The sequence below is a fragment of the Mercenaria mercenaria genome, chromosome 14 (genome assembly GCF_021730395.1).
Source record: "Mercenaria mercenaria strain notata chromosome 14, MADL_Memer_1, whole genome shotgun sequence".
Lineage (NCBI taxonomy): Eukaryota > Metazoa > Mollusca > Bivalvia > Venerida > Veneridae > Mercenaria > Mercenaria mercenaria.
The window spans coordinates 4,431,566-4,454,309 of record NC_069374.1 but is presented as its reverse complement, the minus strand read 5'-3'; the positions used below and the strand labels follow the sequence as shown (position 1 = coordinate 4,454,309).

At 36.6% G+C, this 22,744-nt stretch overlaps 1 protein-coding gene across 1 annotated transcript in view; it reads left to right on the top strand.

Annotated features, from left to right (window-relative positions):
* The window catches only part of LOC123526183 (glyceraldehyde-3-phosphate dehydrogenase-like), a 32,822-nt gene extending 12,311 nt beyond the window's left edge, over positions 1-20,511 (top strand). Inside the window, exons 3-10 of the mRNA XM_053522861.1 lie at positions 4,024-4,123; positions 5,470-5,576; positions 8,129-8,219; positions 9,721-9,836; positions 10,551-10,784; positions 15,517-15,595; positions 17,246-17,427; positions 19,440-20,511. Of these exons, the coding sequence (XP_053378836.1) occupies positions 4,024-4,123; positions 5,470-5,576; positions 8,129-8,219; positions 9,721-9,836; positions 10,551-10,784; positions 15,517-15,595; positions 17,246-17,427; positions 19,440-19,515 (985 nt within the window). The 3' untranslated portion in view covers positions 19,516-20,511. The remainder of the gene's footprint in view (positions 1-4,023; positions 4,124-5,469; positions 5,577-8,128; positions 8,220-9,720; positions 9,837-10,550; positions 10,785-15,516; positions 15,596-17,245; positions 17,428-19,439) is intronic.
* Positions 20,512-22,744: the final 2,233 nt, after the last annotated feature.

Here is a 22,744-nt window from a genome sequence, read left to right as displayed (position 1 = left end):
TCCCATAACTCTGACTTTCATTTTGGCCAAATTATGCCCCCTTTTGGACATAGAAAATTCTGGTTAAAGTTTTGCGTGCAAGTATATACAGCTATTTCTAAAAGGCATATAGATTTGAAACTTATTTTTTCTTTTTCTAGATCAATTACCAACCTCACTGGGTCAAGACCCATAACTCTGACATGTATTTTGAGCAAATTATGCCCCCTTTTAGACTTAGAAAATTTGGGTTAAAGTTTTACATGCAAGATATTATCTCCAAAACTAATGCAGATATTGATTTGAAACTTCACATGTGTCTTCGGGGTTATAAAACTAGTTGATAGCAGCAAGTCCCATAACTCTGACCTTCATTTTGGCCAAGTTATGCCCACTTTTGGACTTAGAAAATTCTGGTTAAAGTTTTGCGTGCAAGTACATACAGCTATTTCTAAAAGGCATATAGATTTGAAACATATTTTTTCTTTTTCTAGGTCAATTACAAACCTCACTGGGTCAAGTTCCATAACTCTGACATGTTTTTTGAGGAAATTATGCCCCCTTTTAGACTTAGAAAATTTTGGTTAAAGTTTTACATGCAAGTTATTATCTCCAAAACTAATGCAGATATTGATTTGAAACTTCACATGTGTCTTCGGGGTTATAAAACTAGTTGATAGCAGCAAGTCCCATAACTCAGACCTTCATTTTGGCCAAATTATGTCCCCTTTTGGACGTAGCAAATTCTGGTTAAAGTTTTGCGTGCAAGTACATGCATTAAAAGGCATATAGATTTGAAACTTATTTTTTCTTTTTCTAGATCAATTACTAACCTCACTGGATCAAGTTCCATAACTCTGGCATGTATTTTGGGCAAATTATGCCCCCTTTTGGACTTTGAAAAATTCTGGTTAAAGTTTTACATGCGAGTTTCTATCTCCAAAACTATTAATGCAGATATTGAATTGAAACTTCACATGTGCCTTAGGGGTTATAAAACTAGTTGATAGCAGCAAGTCCCATAACTGATATGCATTTTGGTCAAATTATTCCCCCTTTTGAACTTAAAACTCTTTTGATATTTAACCTTTTTAGGTAATATTTTCCTGCCTCTGGGACAATATTTCAAATAGTCGAGCTTGGCTGTCTTACGGACAGCTCTTGTTAAAATGTAAGGGCCATTAGGGTGGTAACTTTTCAGTGACACTGAGTATATTTTATGTTGTTCACATTACAGTTCTAAAAAGTTTTAAAGTCTCAGTTTTAGTTTTTAGCTCACCTGTCACGTAGTGTCTGTGACATGGTGAGCTTTTGTGATCGTCCGTAGTCTGTCGTCCGTCCACAATTTCCTTGTGAACACGTTAGAGACCACATTTTGTATTTGATTTTTACCAAACTTCACACAACTTGTATAGGCATAATATCTTGGTTCCTTTCGAAAACTGGCCAAATCCCATCATGGGTTCCAGAGTTATGACCCCTTAAAGGGCTAAAATTTGCTATTTTTTTGCTTGTGAACATGATAGAGACCACATTTTGTGATCAACTTTAATAAAACTTGCACACAACTTGCATAATATCTCAGTTCCTTTCGAAAACTGGCCAGATCCCATCATGGGTTCAAGAGTTATGGCCCCTTAAAGAGCCAAAGTTTGCTGTTTTTGGCTTGTGAACACGATAGAGACCACATTTTGTGATCAACTTTAATCAAATTCTTAATTCCTTTCGAAAACTGGCCAGATCACATCATTGCTATTTTTGGCTTGTGAACATGATAGAGACAACATTTTGCAATAGACAATAATCAAACTTGCACACAATTTGTATTGGCATAATATATTGGTACCTTTCAAAAACTGGCCAGATCCCATCATGGGTTGCAGAGTTATGGCCCCTTAAAGGGCCAGAATTTGCTATTTGGGCTTATGCAGCCATATATAGACTTCATTTACTGTTTGATTTGATACAAACTTGCAAAGTATCTTCAACAACAATAAATCTTGGATTCCATGATGAATCTGCCAGACCAAATCATAAGTTCTGGAGTTACGGCCCCTGATTGACCTCTGAAAGAGCCAAAAAATTTACTGTGTGAACACGATAGAAGTGACATTTTATTTTTTATTTTAACCACACTTACACACAACTTAAGTCACAATAAGATCTCAGTTCCTTTCGAAAACTGACTAGATTCCTTCATGGCATCTAGAGTTACTGCCCTTGAAAGCAGCAAAATTTTCTATTTTGGCCCTTTCAGCCATATAGAGGTTTTATTTAGGCTTTGATTTGATACAGAATGATTATCTCTAAGATCTCCAGGCCTGGATCGAAACTAGGTCATGAATGTCGGTCCAGAAACTAGGTCATCAGGTCAAATCAAAGGAAAAGCTTGTTAACAACCTAGAGGCCACATTTATGATCCAATCTTCATGAAACTTGGTCTGAATATGATTTCTAGGCCAAGTTTGAAACTGGTTCATATGGGTTCAGAAACTAGGTCATCAGGTCAAATCAAAGGAAAAGCTTGTTAACACTGTTGAGGCCACATTTATGACCCTATCTTCATGAAACTGTCAGAATGCTTATCTTGATGATTCCTAGGCCAAGTTTGAAACTGGGCCATATGGGGTCAAAAACTAGGTCACCCAGTAAAATCAAAGAAAAAGTTTGTTAACACACTTGTTCATTTGATGTGCATGAAACTTCGTCAGAATGTTTGTTTGCATGAAATATAACATGAATTTTTATCTGGGTCATGTGGGGTCAAAAACTAGGTCGCCAGGTCAAATGAAAAAATAAGCTTGTTTACACCCTAGGGGGCACATTTTTTATTGTCTTCATAAAATTTGGTCAAAATATTTGTTATCATGAAGTCTTGGACGATTTCAAATCTCGGTCACATGGGGTCAAAAACTAGGTCACTAGGTCAAATCATAAGAAAAGCTTGTATATACCCTAGAGGCCACTTTTTTGCTCCAATCTTCCCGAAACTTAGTCAGAATGTTTGTTTCCCTGAAATTTTGGACAAGTTTGAATCTGGGTCATGTGGGGTAAAAAACTAGGTAACTATGTCAAATCAAAGAAAATGATTGTTTACACTCAAGAGGCCATGTTTTTATGCACCCGAAGGGAGGCATATTAGTTTTCAACTGTCCGTCCATTCATTCGTTAGTTCGTTAGTTAGTTCGTTCGTTCGTCACAATGTTAACTTTTTGCATGAAGGCACTTTACTCGCAAACCACTGCACCCAGGACCTTCAAACTTCACATGCTGATAGTAATTATTGAGAACACCACCCCTACTGACCTTGGTGTCACCAGATCAAAGGTCAAGGTGGCCAACGTTAACTTTTAGCATGAAGGCACTTTACTCGCGAACCACTTCACCCAGGACCTTTAAACTTCACGTGCTGATAGTACTTAATGAGTACACGACCCCTACTGACTTTGGGGTCACCAGGTCAAAGGTCACGGTCACAGGGGCCAACGTTAACTTTTTGCATGACGGCACTTTACTCATGAACCACTTACCCAGGACCTTCAAACTTCACATGCTGATAGTACTTATTGAGTACACCACCCCTACTGACTTTGGGGTCACCAGATCAAAGGTCAAGGTCACCAGGTCAAAGGTCAAGGTGCTGCGGGGGCATTTGTCACCATTAGTGACAGCTCTTGTTTGGTCCAATCTTAATGAAAATTGGTCAGAATATTTGTCTCCATGAAATCACTAGGTAAAACATGTTACACTGTTATGGTGTGTTACACAGGTAAGCAACCTAGGGCCATCTTGGCCCTCTTGTTTTCATGAATTGCCCAGTCATGGTATATATTATTTTAATTCTTTGGGGGAAATAAGTCAAAGTAAAAGAATTGTAAGAGTTTTCTGTGCTATTTTCAGTTGTTTCAAATCTTTGAACTTTTGAAGTCAGTTAAAGAAAGGAATTACATGTAAGTGAGGATTTGTTTTTTACATATGCATGGTTTTTATTTTAAAAATTTATTATTTGTTTTAATTTGTTTTTGTTTTTTATTATCATTTCAGGTTCGGCCGTATTGGTCGTTTGGTATTTAGAGCAGCCGTGGAGAAGGGAGGTGTAACTGTTGTGTCCATCAACGATCCCTTCATTAGTCTTGAATACATGGTATTTAGTATTCTTTCTCTTTTTATGCTGCCACCATTAGTAATGTTAGGTGGGGTTGCATATAGTGCAGGGATTATCCTAGGTCTAAATTTAGGGAGAAGTGACATCTCCCTCCACAGAATTTAGGGAGAAGTGGAGGAATGAAAGAAGTTTCGACAGAGTATTTCTGCCTATAAATTTCATATTACATAATCAAGATATTATGTTATAACCTAAACTTCCTCTTCTGAGATTCAGTCTCTGTTTCTTCAATGCAACTTTTTTTAGAGGGGGTTCCTCCCTGTAAGCAAGAAGACAATGATTTTACACAATTCTTGAGACAGTATTATGATGCTACTTAGTTTATCATTTACCAACTTTAAGAAAAGGTGAAAGGTCATTTGTGGATGTGAATACTTGTATGTACAGGCCTTTTTTTATGCTGATTTTAGGGCCGAAATTCGGCCCCATTCCCCAATCTAAAAAGTATACTTTTTTCCCCACCTTGGCCAAAAATTCCCCATGCAAAAAAAAAATGAAATTAGTTTTGATTTTCAGTCCTGATTTTAACAACTTTTCAGCAAATATATTCCTCCAAACAATGATTTCGCGACGTAAATTTCCCCTCCAAAAGGGACCTGGTACCCTTCCCCAAATTTACAAAAAAAGTACGAATGTGTAGTACAATTCGGGCTCGTATATAAAGCAGCATCGAAACTAATCTTATTGGGTTAGTGGACTTGCTGTGGCATGTAGTGTTCGTTTGTACTGCTAGGCGCTTTGCCGTAATTGGTCTGGTATATTGTGGTGGTGATTTAGTTCGTATAAATTCTCTATACTATATAATAATTTATAATGCGAACTTGTATCCTAGCGGATGTCACGTATGGGAAAGTCAACTGTTCTGAATATAATTATATCCCTTAATGCAAACTATCTCTATATATTCAGTGTATCATTGAGATCCAGTTCACTTTCAGAGAGAAAAAATATAGCTTCTCTGGTCCCATCAGTTAAAAAGACTAAAATGTCACTACTGATTTGTGAGACATGAAAACAGAGATTTGCGTATATATATGCAAATGTTGAACCAGTACGAATGTGTAGTACAATTCGGGCTCGTATATAAAGCAGCATCGAAACTAATCTTATTGGGTTAGTGGACTTGCTGTGGCATGTAGTGTTCGTTTGTACTGCTAGGCGCTTTGCCGTAATTGGTCTGGTATATTGTGGTGGTGATTTAGTTCGTATAAATTCTCTATACTATATATATATATATTTATGTGGACAAAATACTCACATAAATGCAGATAGCAGTACACATAATTATTTTACATACATACCCAGTACTCGTTTAAAATTTCCAGGTGTACATGTTCAAGTATGACTCCACTCATGGCAGGTTCAAGGGTGAGGTAAAAGCAGAGGGTGGAAAACTGGTTGTAGATGGAAAAGCTATCACTGTACACAGTGCGTGAGTATATTTCTTCCACTAAATCTTAATACAGATCTACACAGTTGAACTCACTTTATACGAACTCATCGGGAGCTGGGGAATATGTTCATATCAAAAATTCGTATTAACGAATGTATGACTCACCGGATAATTTGTCAGAGCAAGTTGGGCAGTATCACAGGTGAATAGTTTCCGATATATGGAAGTACAGTAGTGAATACATGTAGTTTTAAACTAATTAAGTTAATTTATTAAGATTACAATGAAATTAATCAACAAAAGTCATACTTAAACACGTAAATCTGTATGAAAATTAAATTTTAATGTACAACTGTATTGAAACTTTATTCAGCATAAAGTGTTTATAGCACATATAGATACATAGAGATACATTTTAACGTCAATGCATTTTAGCAACAGTTACGTTTCACTTTACATTTGGCATTTCCAAATTAAATTTAAAGAAACTTGAACATTGCTCAATTGCCAAAGACATTACATGGTTCGCACAGGTCCTTGAAAGTCCTTGAATTTGATCCTAAGTCCTTGAAAAGTCCTTGATTTTTTTCTTCCAAAAATCCCCTGAAAAAGTACTTGAATTTTGAAAAAAAATGTAGAAATGTCCTTAAATTTTGCTAAAAACGGGGGTGCAATCGTATTGTAGGGGAAAAATACAAAAAATAAATAATAAATAAGTCAAAACGAGCGAAAAAACGGTGTAAAATAAAAATACATGCACACCCACGGAGGGAACGCTAGTTGAACACCGTTTCGGTACGGAAGTTAGATACGGAATAGCGATTTTCACAACGTTAAAATATTATGTGCAAGGTCATTGTAGCGTGACTTATCAACAACAACAATGAGTGGCCCAAAAAATAAATGTAGTTTCGCCAATAAATGGCTTACACAGGATGATTATTCATCGTGGTTAAAGGAGTTTAAGTCAGACAAGCATAAGTGTATGTGATAAACTCATTGATGTCGGAACTATGGGAGAAAGTGCGTTGAAATCACACGCGAAAACAAGAAGTGAAGTCCCTTGAGGACAAATTGAAAACTAGTCTTGAGAGCTTGAAAGACTTATAAGAAACATGTACAAAGTATGTATACAGGCAAATATAGCTCATAAAAGGTAATCCCATTGAAGATCTCATAAAGGTTAAGATATGCTATTGTAGCTTATGGAAAATAAAACAGTTCTGTAACTTTTCTTCTGTCATAATGCCTTATGAAGAGCCTAAATGGTTTTGTAATTTAAGATTTAAAGCGATTAAAATAGTCCTTGAAAATCCATAAAAAGTCCTTAAAAAGTCCTTGAAAAGTCCTTGAATTTTTTTTGCCAAGTCCTGTATGAACCATGCATTATTACGCGGACTCAATTGTAATAAATAAAATAACTGACTAAATAGTGTTAATCTCTCTTTTTATATGTATTTATCGATTACAGGTGATAATCACTTTGATTAAATATCAGCACTGTACATTTTCAAACTATTAAAGAATCAGGCATAAAAAACTATTAGATAATCAAGCATAACAAGGGCGAAAGGGCCGCCGACTTCTAAAATTAGTTTGTATCAAAAGATGGAAAATTATAACATTTAAGCTAATTTGGACTTCCAAAATTGTTCATATCTACCGATTATTCATATGAAGCGAGTTCTTGGTACACAAGTTATCAGTCAGAAACAAAAGTTGTCAGCTAGAAACGCAAATTGTCTCAGCAGTAACTTAAAAAAATCCAAGCAATTCTTAAAACATGACGGGAAAGTTTGTACCTCCAAGGTCAAGGTCACAATTCAAGGACATTTAAATTTGAGCTAGGATTATTCATTTGTCTTTAAATTATTCAAAAGATTCCAAAGAAACTAAAATATTAAACATCATTAGAAGGAATGTCAAATGCAAGAGTCTGGTCAGTGCTTTCAAAGTCAAGAAGCACTAGGGTTGGTGTTATTTATGTCTTGGCTTTAACTTTAGAATCCAAGAGATTCCATTTGAAGTTACTAGTCAATAAGAACATCTTTCCTCATTAATGCTTTGCTTTAATAACTCTCTTTGAATGAGTGATAGTTTGATATGCTCAAAAAAGAGATAGTTTGATAGCGCCACAATACATTTCACTGTCTTAATTCGTTATTGACAGAGTTATGCCCCTTTTAACTTAGAATTTTTTGGTTAAAGTTTTTGATAAAGTCAAATATCTCTGTTACTATCAAAGCTATTGACTTGAAACTTAAAACAGTTATTTACTATCAAAGTTTACACCAGGAGAAACCATCCCCACAACCCTGTTTGAATTTAGACAGAGTTATGCCCCTTTTTAACTTAGAATTTTTTTGCTAAAGTTTTATAGTTTTTACTGGCAAAGCTCTTATTCAGAGTCAAGCACTGACAAAAGTTGAGCAAGCTGTTATCAGACAGCTCTTGTTTGACTTGAAAACCCAAGGTCTTTACAATTTCCCTCCTGGCTACATCACTAGTGAAAATATTGTATCTGGTGTCCTAGGTAAAAAATGATTGAAACCAACAAATATTCTATATATAACAGTTAATTGTTGTTACAGGATGAAGGCAGAAGAGATTCCATGGGGAGCTGATGGAGCTGAGTATGTTGTAGAATCAACTGGAGTGTTTACAACTTTGGATAAAGCTAATGTATGTATTTTTTAGTGAAAAGAAAGCACTAGAAAAGAGAAAGCACTAGAAATGCTGTTTTGTAGAAATAAGGATAAGATTTTATACTTGACATGTTGCAGCTAATTTTCTTATGGCTGACTTAATATCTGTTGTTTGGTCATATTCCATGTTGAAGAAAAGAAGTTTTAACAAAGGAGATCTGAAGATTAACATAAAGTAGACCGTTTTTTTTTTTTGCACTTTCAAAAGTGGCTGAATGTATAAGTTGTTTTTATTTAATATTTGATCTAACAAAACAAATATAGCATAAAACTCATTACAACTGAAATTACAAAAGGTTTTATATGCCTGAAGGGACGTATTATATTATGGTCTGTCTGTCTGTCTGTCCGTCCGTCCATTAGCAATTTAGTGTCCGCTCTGTAACTCTTGAACCCCTTGAAGGATTTCAAAGAAACTTGACAAAAATGTTCACCACACCGAGAGGACGTGCAGAGCGCATGTTTTGGATGTCTCATTTCAAGGTCAAGGTCACACTTAGGGGTCAAAGGTCATATGAGTGTGTTTCGTGTCTGCTCTGTAACTCTTGAACTGCTTGAAGGATTTCAAAGAAACTTGGCACATTTGTTCACCACACTGAGACGACATGCAGAGCGCTTGTTTCGGATGACTAGCTCGGATGACTAGCTTCAAGGTCAAGGTCACACTTAGGAGTGAAAGGTCATATATAACTTTGCTGTGTCCACTCTGTAACTCTTGAACTGCTTGAAGGATTTCAAAGAAACTTGGCACAAATGTTCACCACACTGAGATGAAGTGCAGAGCGCATGTTTTGGATGCCACCAGCGCTAAAAATAGAAAAATCTTGTCCGGCTTTCACAGGTCAAACTGCTGGACAGATTTAGACGAAACTTCACAGGAGTGATCAGTACCAAGCCTAGTTATGCATATCGCCGACACGTTCCGCTTTGCTGCACAAAATGGCCGCCAGAGCTAACGGTATACATAGGGGGCAGACATATGTTTTTGTGACAAAAACACCTTCTAGTTTTAGTTTATTTGGAAAGTGACCGGTAGATGGAGATGCTGAAAAATGGGGAAAAGAAAAATGTCTTGCTGAGAAAAAAATATTTAAACAAATCAAATACGATAAATAAAAAAGGAAACATAGTGTACAAGAAAAGTGGTCAGATTAAAACATTTCTCATAGAAGGAAAAATCTACTGTTAAGTTTGTAAAAAATGTCCAAGCATTGCTGACACAAAAAAGATTTTGTTGGGGAGAGTGACTGTTCACTTAGGGTGAGTACATTTTAATGCCTACTAGTCTTGCAGGGTGAGTTTTTTACACCCCCGGGATGGTAACTTGCTGAGACAACAATGTCTGAAACCCATGACACTTTGCTCATGAATCTCTTACAAAGGCTCATCTGAAACCTTTTCCTCATGTGACTGACATCCCTGAGCGTGATGCTAGGCTTGTTAACATTACTGCATGTATATTTTTTCTATTTCTACAGGCTCATTTGAAAGGCGGAGCAAAGAAGGTAATTATCTCTGCCCCCTCTGCCGATGCCCCGATGTATGTGATGGGTGTAAATGAGGAAAAATATGACAAAACAAATACCATTGTCAGGTAGGACATTATTTATTTACTTTCACTTTGACTAATGCTTCATCACAGTCACATAGCAGTACATTAGTAGATTTTAACACAAATTTTGGTTTGAAGAAACTTGGTATTCATTTATAACATATGGGGAGAGTTGTGATTTAGTTGCTTATAAGACAAAACTGATCATGCTGATGTTCTGATGAAATTATATGTTAAAGTAAATGTCACGACCTAAAATAGTGTCCATTAGAGCAGTAAACATGTAAACATGTTGTATCACCTCAAATGCCTGTTTTATTAAATAGTTATTCTAGTAGATGCATTGCATCTGACCAGAGCACCCGCTGTCTGTTGTTTGTTCATCCATCTGTGTTCAATAATTTCTTAAAAGACTTCCCTGAATCCAATAGTTGGAAATTTATGAAACTTTGTGTAATAAAACTGGTTTCTGCTTAGGATGGTCTGCTTTTCCATTTATGTCTGTACAGAAGACTGAAAATCCGCTCTGAATATGTAGGCAAAATTTCAAAGTAATTTGGCAGAAACGGTTCTTGTTTGAGCTATGAAACTCTGGTTAGCTATATAGGGTCATCATGCCCACTCTGTCATATCCCATGGTAACCATTACAATTTTTATGGAATTTTCTTGATATTGCTTTATGTTGTAATGAGGTATTGAAAGTTGAGGTTTTCTCCCCAAACTATGTATATATATATGTATATTTTACTTTTTAGCAACGCATCCTGCACCACAAACTGTCTGGCTCCTCTGGCTAAAGTGATCAATGACAAGTTTGGTATTGTTGAGGGTCTGATGACCACTGTGCATGCTTACACTGCCACACAGAAAGTTGTGGATGGACCTAGCATGAAGGACTGGCGTGGAGGCAGGACAGCTGCACAGAACGTAATTCCATCTTCCACTGGTGCTGCTAAAGCTGTCGGAAAAGTTATCCCTGAACTCAACGGGTAAATTTATAATAAAACTCACTAGTTTTGTTACAAGGTTTTTCAAGATTGAAAACCTGAAAATTAGACTGGCTGTGTTGATTGGTGGATGGTGTCAAACTTGTCATGTTTGCACAAAAACTGGAACTGATAAAGATATTTTTAGCTCGTCTGATTTTTGAAAAAAATCTACAAGGTATTGTCATCTCTTTATCTTTGGTGTCGGCATTGGTTAATTTAGACACTGTAATAGTTACGAAGTGTATTCAGATAGAAGCACTTCAGCAGAGCTGAAAATAGAAATACTTTTAAACAACTTCTTCTCATGAACGGCTTGATAGAATTTCATCGAACTTGGTCAGTACTATCTGTATAATGTCCTCTCCCAGTTTTTATGCCCCCAAAGGGAGGCATATTAGTATTCAACTATCTGTCCGTTCGTTAGTTCGTTCGTCACAACGTTAACTTTTTGCATGAAGGCACTTTACTCGTGAACCACTGCACCCAGGACCTTCAAACTTCACATGCTGATAGTACTTATTGAGCACACGACCCCTATTGACTTTGGGGTCACCACATCAAAGGTCAAGGTCACAGGGGCCAATGTTAACTTTTTGCATGAAGGCACTTTACTCGCGAACCACTGCACCCAGGACCTTCAAACTTCACATGCTGATAGTACTTATTGAGTACACGACCCCTACTGACTTTGGGGTCACCACGTCAAAGGTCAAGGTCACCAGGTCGAAGTTCAAGGCGCTGCAGGGGCATTTGTCACCATTAGTGACAGCTCTTGTGTTTAAACTGGGGCACTAGTTCCCTTTTAGGGGCCGCAAGGGCTAAACAAGAAATACCTTTAAACAACTTCATCTCTTGAACTGGTTTCAAACTTGGTCTATAGCATCATTGTAAGGTCCTCTCCAAATTCATTCAAATTGAGGCACTTTGCTACTTTCAGGGGCAACTAAAATTTAAAATAGAAATACCTTTAAACAACTTCTTCTCATTAACTGCTTGATAGATCTTCATCAAGTTTTGTCTGTAACATCAACATAAGGTCTTATGCCAAGTGTATTCAACTGCGGGGTGGGGTGGGGGGCATTTTTTCTTTTTAGGGGTCTCCTGAGCCAGAAAAAGAAAAATATTTTAACAACTTCTTACCATCTACTTTGTTCTATTTTTATGCATTTTTGTGCTGTCAGTAAAAATACAGAAAGAAACTTAAAAAACATTTATTTTAATGAAGTGATCACCAAACTTGGTCAAATGCAAGATGATATGGTCAATGTTATATTCAGGCGAGCGCCTTTGGCCTATTTGGCCCTCTTGTTATTTCTTGTTTGTAGAATACACTTTGCAAAACTAGGAATCTGTCACAAGTTGTAGTTGCTGATTGGCGAATAACTCAGTAGAGCCTCATTTCCTCCAGAACAGTAACCCTTTAGCCATATATTCAGGTCCCCACTAGTCCTACAACCTGTGAAAAATTATTTGCTTATTGGTTCTTGAGGTCAGTTCAGGGCTCAAGATAATTATTTTGGCCTATGAGTATATTTACTCATCATAGTTTTTGTGAATGAGTAAAATGGTAAAATCTGAAAGGACTTCGGACACTTTCTATATGAATTTGCCTACTCCAAGATTGAAAAATAAAGTACTAAGAAATAAGTATTTAATTACATATGCCATCAAAATATATATTTGAGATTATTTCTTAAAGTCAAATTTTCAGTATTTGTTTCATAGAACAGTGATTTTTGTTCTAAATAGAATTACGTACCCTGTTATACAGATATAAAAAGTGTTTTGCTTTATACAACATTGTTCCCACTTGTGCATCAAAACCATATATGGCCAGCATATGTAGATATTAATTATACACATTTTCTGTGACTATTGTATTGATGCAAGGGGTGGAACAGTACTTTTAAACAAAAAAATATAACTACAGGGTGTTCCCAAATGTAAAGTAACCAATACTTTATATATACACTTTTAATAAATTGATAGTCACATATTTTTACATCTGTTTGTAACTCAAATACTATACAAATGTTTGAAAAGGTACACATAGGCATGTTATACATGTAAAGTAGTGAAAGAAGCAAATACTGTGAATTCATTATTATTCGTTGGGTTAAATTTTCATTGGCTTATCCTGGTTGTTTGTTGCAGTAGATTTTGACAAATATGTGCTTTAACATACTTGCAACACACCAGGTAATCTTTTGCATGCCCCCCCCCCCCCCCCCCCCCCCCCCCCCCCCCCCCCCCCCCCCCCCCCCCCCTCGCGACGCGCACGCCACTAGCGATGAGGATGTAATTTGTTTTCCATTTTGTTTATATTTTGTATTTCTTATATATTTTTCATTTCCTTATTTTTTCATCTCCTTCTGTGCGTTTATATTTATTTTTTAGACACATACTAAATGTCACACGCATTCATCACTTCATGTTCTTCCTTTTGTGAAAACTGAATTGAAGACTGTTGTTTGCGGCGGACTAGGCCTGAACACCACAAAAAAAAAAGAGGCAATATGTGCACAGCAGTTAATCTGATCCTGACTATAGTCTATCCAACAGAAATAACGCTTGGCATTGATATGCCTGTGATGCATAGGTCAAGAACAGTAGCTTCATGGCAGGTCATATCGGTGACGGTTTCACATTCAGTGTGATGCCACGAAAGTGATGTGTCAAGTCGCTTTCCATGCAGATGGCATATATAAATACGGCTAGACGCGAAAACGAACTAAGGTCCAGCCGATTTCAGGTGGATTTTTTATGCAGCCACCTGGATACATTTTTATTACATGTTTAAGCCAAATGAGTCGTGCCATGAGAAAACCAACATAGTGGCTTTGCGACCAGCATGGTTCCAGACTAGCCTGCGCATCTGCGCAGTCTGGTCAGGATCCATGCTGTTCGCTTTCAAAGCCTATCGGAATTAGACCAACCGTTAGCGAACAGCATGGATCCTGACTAGTCTGCGCAGATGCGCAGGCTGGACTGGATCCATGCTGGTCGCAATTGCACTATGTTGGTTTTCTCATGGCACGACTCATTTGCCTTAAACATGTAATAAAAATGTATCCAGGTCGCTGCATAAAAATCCACCTGAAACTCGGTTGGACCTTTTAGTTCGTTTTCGCGTCTAGCCGTATTTATATATGCCATCTGTTGGTTTTCCCATGGCGCGGCTCAAATGTTATCTGTGCCACTGGTACTTATCCCAAACAAGAACTAACCCTACGGTCTTGATAAGATGACTGCCTTTTCTTAGTATTAATGTTATGCAGCACACAACTATCTGCCATCACTTATAACAGAACTATACAGACATGTACATGTACTTATATAAGTACCTGAACCACTGTAATAAAACTGACCGGTCACTAATACATGTATACCTATTCACACATGTAATGCATCAATAACTTTACATTACGAACAGTGTATAGATAAATCAAGTACAGGTTGTTTGCAAAAATATCGTTCTATTTTTTATTTATTTAAAGGATTTTAATCTTAAAATGTTATTTTTTCCTTAAATAAAATGATTTTGTCACTTTATTCGACTGGAATTCATATATTTAAAACTTCCGTAAAGTGATGACATTACATTTTTACGGAAATTAAACATTTTATTTTTTCAAGAAAATATACCCTGGCCTAGATAAAATAAGAAAAACATCTTGATAGGAACAGATACACACCAGTTTCTGCTGAAATAAGTTACCCAACACATTGGTTTATCATTGACTCGAAACGATTTGGGTATTGTTTAAATACTTAATGGGAATTTTGCCTTCAAAATGTAGGCTAGAAGCATATGATAGTGTCCGAAGTCCTTTATTAGGAGTAAGTTTACTCCTGAAAACTTGTAAATGTGAAAAACACAGAAATCGGTTTTATAACTTATTTATTGGGTGTAAAACCCATGAATTTGTTTGCAGTACAGTTTCAATTCAGTATTCAAGTTCTTGCTTTTTTTTCCCCGTGACTTGCTTTGGCTCTGAATCCAATAGAATATTCGATATACCTTTAAATATGTTTGGGGATAATTGTTGATGGTTTAAAGATGCGTAGAGTGTTTGTTTACTTTTTATGTTCTTAGAAAGAGACATTTTGTTGTTTACTCCGCACCGGAAGTTGGTATTTTAAATAGACACCGCTTTAAAATACACTACCGTGTGTACGTTCTATGTGGGAGAATTAATGCCCATCGTGCTCGTGTTACGTAAAGCATTTAGACCATTCAGATTTTGTCTAAGCTAGTAAAAAGTCATTGAGGGCGTTTCTGCAATTTCTCATATGTCTTTATACGTCTAGAAATTATCAGACATGCATATATGCATTATTTCAAAGCGTAATTTATGCTAATACGCATCTTACCTGGAGCCCTGTCAATAGCCCCTTTGAAATTACTGGACAGAATTGCACCAAACTGGGTCAGTAGCATCCTCACATTGACCTCAAGTTTGTTCAACTTATAGAGGTCACCAAAGCTAAAAGTAGAAAAGCCATTATAGAACTTCTTATGAACTGCTTGATGGATCTTCATCAAACTTGGTCTGTAGTATCTCTCCCAGTTTGTTCAAATGGGGACAATAGGCCCCATTTAGGGGCAACCAGAGCTAAAATAATGTCTTTAATTGACTCCTTATTAACGCTATTACTTGTCTATTTAAAAAGTTAATATTTATAGTAATTGGATGTTGTAAGTTTACACATATATAAATGTATATTTCAGCAAGTTGACTGGTATGGCATTCCGTGTACCTGTACCGGATGTGTCTGTTGTGGATCTGACATGTCGACTCAAAAATGGGGTAAATAAATATATATATAAAGTATCAAGTGTTTCTGCCAAGTGACTTATGTTACTGAGTGGTAAATGTAACAGACGTTGAATCTTTAAAAAAAAAAACAACACCTATGTAGTTTTAATCATGCTTCCCCTTCAAAGACTGAGGGGTTATTTGTTTTGCAAATGTCAGTCAGTATGTAGCCCAATCCATTTCCAGATGATAACTCGAGAATGCCGGGGCCTATGATCATGAAAGTTGATAGGGAGGTTAGTGATATTCAGTAGATGACCCCTATTGATTTGAGATCAGTAGGTCAAAGGTCAAGGTCACAGTGACCCAAAACAGTTGAACGGTTTCTGGATATTAACTCTAGAATGCTTGGACCTAGGATCATGAAAGTTGATAGGGAGGTTAATCATGACCAGCAGATGACCCCTATTGATTTTGAGGTCAATTAGGCAAAAGTCTACGTCACAGTGACCCAGAACAGTTACATGGTGTCCGGATGATAGCTCAATAATGCTTGGGCCTAGGATAAGAAGGCTAGTCATGACCAGCAGATGACTCCTGTTGAATTTGAGGTCAAAGGTCAAGGTTACAGTGACCTGTAACAGTTGAACAGTTTCTGGATGATAACTCAAACTTGATAGGAAGGTTGATCATGATCAGCAGATGACCCATATTGATTTTGAGGTTAGTAGGTCAACGGTCAAGGTCACAGTGACCCGTAGCAGTTCGGATGATTACTCAAGAATGCATGGGCCTAGAAGTTAATCATGTTCAGTAGATGACCCCTATTGATTTTGAGATCAGTAGGTCAGAGGTCAAGGTTACAGTGACCCAAAACAGTTACACGGTTTTCTGGGTGAACGCTCGGATCTAGGATCATTAAAGTTGATAGGGAGGTTTGTCATAACCAGCAGATGACCCCTATTGATTTTGAGATCAATAGGTCAAAGGTCAAGGTCACATTGAACCAGAACAAAACAACTTTTACATTTGTGTACATAGACCAAATAATATCTGTTACTTGTGCAATTACTGAATGCATGAAGGGGGGCATTTCATGTTCTACGAGCTCTTGTTGCTTTTACATTTAAAAAGACATTTCCTAAAATCTTTAGGTGAGCACTTGAGCTTTTATGATCACTCACCATGCAGTGTTCTTCTGTTCACACTTTCAGTATAAGTACGAGACCAATATGAAACTGGAATATACTGGAACCAGGAACTGAAGCAACACTTGATTTAGTCTCATGACATGACAGATAGATTTCATTTCCTAAGGTTTTCACTCTTGCATGTGGAACTCAACATATATTTAGTAAATTTTAAGTTGCTTCAAATAATTACATAAATCCTAAATTGACACAGAAAATAGTAAATCCTGGTTTTCATCTTCACTCTTGGAATCAGGCGTTTTGTTGAATTTCATCTTCACACCTAGTTTGGTGCCATCTCTGCTAGAGGTTGCACAGTATAGTATGAATTGTGGGAAATACCTTAAGTTTGAACTAATAAGTCATTCAAAATAATAGCAAGTAACTCTTTGTTGATAATCATGATAATGTAAATGGTATATTTAGGTTATTGTTAAGATTATCAAAAGAAATTGTTGAATACCAGTGCTGACATACAACCTGTGTTACAAATTGAATTGTCTGCTTTCAGGCTAGTTATGATGCTATCAAGGCTGCTGTAAAGGAAGCCAGTGAAGGACCATTAAAGGGCATTCTAGGATATACTGAGGAGGATGTTGTATCTTCTGATTTCATTGGTGATACACATAGCAGCATCTTTGACGCCAAGGCCGGCATCTCTCTTAACGACAACTTTGTTAAACTTGTATCATGGTATGAATTTGACATTTCATCAGCTCACCTAAACTTTGTTCAGAGTGAACTATGAGTACAGGTGAATGGTCCAGCATCTGTTGTCAACGTTTTTATTAAACTTCTGTCCTCTGAAACTACCAGTCAGAATTACACAAAACTAAGTCTTTAGAATGCTGGCAGGGTCATCATGAGGGATTTTGCTTTCCGCAATATATACAGGATTTTTTATATAGCTTGTGATGTTGCGAACCAGGTGTTCTGTTTTGATTTTACGCATCCAGACCAGAGTTATGGTCCTTGACTTGTGAAAAATACACATTAAGTGCTGCATATATGTTAAAAATGTTTTACTTCGAGTCGTGAAACCATGTAGGAATATTATACAGCAAGTGAGTTTGTGCACCTATGTTGTTTTCATATCATCACTTTGCAAACCATAGTTATCAGGGCTTTGCATTCTTGTATAACAGAGGCCTATAGAAGGCCACTTCCCAATAAAAAAATATACTAATTTTTCCCAACTGTGGCAGATATTTCCCAAATTGCAATGTAAGCTTCCCAAAGTCATGCCAACAGATGGTTAAGGTTTTGTTTACATTTTAGTAGTTACAGAGGAAGCGTTTGGCATCGATTCTTTGTTGCACTGCCGTCTAACAGGACACAGAATAACATGTGATGCATTACCAGTCTAATCCGTTACGTTAATGGCCTGGATTTTAGTCTGTGTTTCAGGGGAGATAAATTTAGTTTGTCTTACAGTGTTAGCCCGCCCACTTAGCTCAGTAGGTAGAGCAAACAAACAAACTTTCAGTCTACGGATCATGGTGTCATGAGTTCGATCCTCGGGTGGGGCGTATTTTCTCCGTGACTATTTGATAAACGACATTGTGTTTGAAATCATTAGTCCTCAACCTCTGATTCATTTTGGGAAGTTGGCAGTTACTTGCACAGGTTTGTACTGGTACAGAATCCAGGAACACTGGTTAGGTAAACTGCCCAGCGTTACATGACTGAAATACTGTTGAAAAATGGCGTTAAACCCCAAACAAACAAACTTTCAGTGTTTACTATTGGTTGATTATTTTTCCCAAAATGGACAATTATTGCGAATAAATTTCCCAATCTGAAAGGCCGAGGCCTTTCCCCAATTTCCTGACTAAAAGCCTTGTTATGGCCCTCGACTTAGTCAAAAATATGATGTTTGTGCCCCATGTATATCAAAATTTACTTGACTTAGAGTCATAAAACAGGATTAATATGTAGCATGTGAAGTTGTGTTCTGACTTGAGATTTCACTAGCTAGGCCAGAGTTATGGGCCTTCACTTAGTGAAAAGAGGGCACCTCTGTCCTATGGACACACATCTATTTTTCTTTCATAAAGTAGCAAACAGAGTCTGCCCCTAGCTGAAAAAGATTTTTTTTTTTCATCAAACAGAAGGTAAAAATTTCCAAAATTCAGGTCACAGAAAAATGAACGAAAGGTTATGTTTTATGCAAAACAGCACTTGAAAAGAATCTGCACTGCCAAATATTTAACACAGCAGACAACATTGTATGTGCTACATACATTGTGGTGACACCAATTATAAAATATAGTCATTTACATGCAATAAAATTTGTAAAGGTCCAATAACTAGAGGAATAATCTGCAACTAGAAATATTCAGATATGAACATTGTGAAAGCATCTTTTTTGTATTATTGAAATAATGTTTGTTGAAATTAGTGTTAATTGAACTGAATAGCAGTTTTTCAACGATTCGCTCACAAAACAGTCTGAGGTATCTAATTGAATCTGATTTGGGTCAGTCTTTATGTTGGGATTAAAAAAGAAAAATCTAGTCTTGCTCAACAAATATTTGTGCAATAAACACCAGATCTAGAAAATGCCATCCCGAAACCCTAAAGTACCACATCTGCTGGCCCATCCACAACTGTTAGTAATACTGCATCAGTTTAGTTTTCCCCATTTGTGGCCCCTTTTAGGGTTAACTTAAACAGGTTTTGAGAAATGTATTTTTTCATTTCAGGTATGACAATGAGTATGGTTACAGTTGCCGTGTAGTGGATCTGATCAAACACATGAACGGAGTAGATAAAAAGTAGATAAATCTTAAACAAGGTCAACATGATAGATTTCTACACAATATCTAGCTAGCACCAGAATGTGCACTAGGAATAGACTTTGACCATTGCATTGTATTCTATCATTAAAAGTTACGACAGAAATTTGCATTTAAATTTTTAAATCGAAGCATAATAATCGATCAGAGATTTTTTGTTAGTGATAAATGAAAATTTTATGAACAACTTCTGTTTTTAGTTTTAAGAATGATTCAATTTTTCAAAAGTAGTTACATTGGAAAGTTAAATCAGTTTGAATCTTAGTATGTTTTTATTTTCAGTTTTTCATACACCTTCGTTGTTGTGTATTGGTATTATTTAACTACTCATTTTATGTGTATTATATTATGTATGTTTTAGAAGCTTCATCCAAGGGTTGAAAATGTTTTTGCTGTTTAGGCAGTATAGCATTTATACACTTGATGTTCTTCTTCCCAAGCCAGGTTATAGTGCTAAAAATAACCATTTTAGGTTACTGTCTGTTGTATCGGTAAAGAGGCAGTGTTATTGAATATATACATCCAAATCTTGCCGTTACATAGACACTGTATGTTGTGTTAAGTCTTCTATGTATTGATGACCAATTTCTTTGTGATGCTTAATTTTGATACAACTGCCGAGCGATACAATAATCACAGACTCGGTAATACCCTATATGTCAGCAATGACTCCGCATAATGAGAAACGAACTTTAGTACAGCACAAAACAGTTTTTTGATTGCTGTTTTATAAAAATAAAAACAATCTTGTGGTGTTAGTACCTAGTACACAGGCGTCGATTCATTCATCATAGTCAAATATTTTAAAAATTGAGCTTTAAAAAGAATTTTGTCGTCAGTGGTATAAATGCTGGTATAACTGTGTTGTTCACAGTCTTGTTGCTGACTGAGAACTTGATGATGTTAAACACTCTTAAGTGAATGTGTATGACAGGTGTAATGTCTATAGGTTTCATCAGTAAATAAACAAAAGCTAGAATTTTGTTGTTCTTTGTCAGCCCATTGTAGTAGGTGCAAATTTATTGTTTGCCAATGTGTCTGACCTATTACCCATATTGAATGTGATGTTGATGCTTCTGTCTGATTGCCTATATAGATCCAACATTTTGCTACCCTGAATAGCAAGAACAGATACTGGGCTGACTTGATACCCCAGTTGTTGAAGACCTAAGAATATAGCTTTTTAACTCCGTTACTCATTCCAGCAGTTTCCATCTGGTTTGAATGAAACTGTATAATACCAACATCAAGTGGACATTGGAATATTGTTGGATTCAAATGAAATATTGGTGTAAATCTTAACATCAAGTGGGTATGCACATATTGTCAGAATTTCATTTCAGATTTTTAGCCCACCATCATCAGATGGTGGGCTATTAAAATCACTCTGCGTCCATGGTCCGTCATTCCGTCCGTCCGTCCGTTAACAATTTCTCGTTATCGCATCTCCTCAGAAACTATTGGGGGGATTTTGACCAAACTTTGTCTGAATGATGTATTGGTACCCTAGTTGTGTCCCCCTGAAAATCAGACTGGTTCAACAATTTATGAGTGAGTTATGGCCCTTTTTTTATTTCTATATTTTACATAGATTTATATAGGGAAAAACTTTGAAAACCTTCTTGTGCAAAACCACAGAGCCTAGGGCTTTGATACCGTATAGCGGGTTATTTCTGCGGTCAAAATATTCTGCGTTTTGGCCCCAAAAATGGTGAAACAAATTTCTGCGTGTTTAATTTCTGCGTTTTCACATAAAAGGAAGAGAAATTTCTGCGTTTTTGATGCCGAAGAGGATTAATTCCTTGCATGATCGGGCGTTGTGAGAATGATAGCGCATGAAAACAATAGACTTAATTACCGGTAACTGTTGTAAAATAACTTTGCATTTAATGAATACATTGTAGGATATAATAACATGTGAATTGAAAAAAATATAAGTCTATTAACAATTGCACAAACAACAACTGCAAACTACGGTATATCGGCATTACGGTTACTTTTTTAGAAGGGTTACTAAAGTATAGTTCGGAAGATATTCACGAGGGATTAATAAGAACAACACAAGTGAAATTCACTCAGTTTATTTCATTCACAGAAGAAAAATGTTTTCTGGGGGATTAACAGTTAGGACTTTGATTGACCATCACACCTAATTATACCATTATCGGTAATTGTTAGATGGCGTCGGTAATTTCCAATAATTAGACCATGCCATTGTGAACTTCGGATTACCTAGGGAAACATAGCGTGAAACAACGTTGGTGGAAAAAAAGTGCAGATTTTTTTTGCGTTTTAAATTTTTGCTGGATGAATATTCTGCTGGAAATATTTTTGCGAATCTACCGTGAGACCGCAGAAACGCAGAAATATTCCTCCCGTAGAAATAACCCGCTATACGGTATTTGGTTTGAAGCATCATCTAGTGGTCCTCCACCAAGATGATTCAAATTATTTCTCTGTGGTCAAATATGGCCCCGCCCTGGGGGTCACATGGTTTATATAGACTTACATAGGGAAAAACTTTGAATAACCTCTTGTCCAAAACCACAGGGCCTAGGGCTTTGATATTTTGTATGTGACATCATCTAGTGGTCTTCAACTAAGATTGTTCAAATTATACCCCTAGGGTCAAATATGACCCCGCCCTGGGGTTCATAGGGTTTACATAGACTTATACAGGGAAAAACTTTGAAAATCTTCTTGTCCAAACCACAAAGCCTAAGGCTTTGATACTGGTAATGTAGCATCATCTAGTGGTTCTCTACCAAGTTTGTTCAAATTATCCCCCTAGGGTCAAAAATGGCCTCGCCCCGGGGGTCACATGGTTCATTATAGTCTTATATAGGGAAAAGCTTTTAAAATGTTCTTGTCAATAACTACAACATTCAAATTTGGACCACATATGTATTTTTGAGTGGCAAGATGAACCTTGACATGAGTTGACCTTGATTTTGACCTAGTGACCTACTTTCACATTTCTGTAGCTACAGCCTTCAAATTTGGACCACATGTATATTTTTGAGTGGCAAGATGAACCTTGACATGAGTTGACCTTGATTTTGACCTAGTGACCTACTTTCACATTTCTGTAGCTACAGCCTTCAAATTTGGACCACCTGCATAGTTTTGTGCACTGGAAAAAACTTTGACCTTGATTTTGACCTAGTGACCTACTTTCACATTTTTGAAGGTACAGGCGTCAGATTTGGACC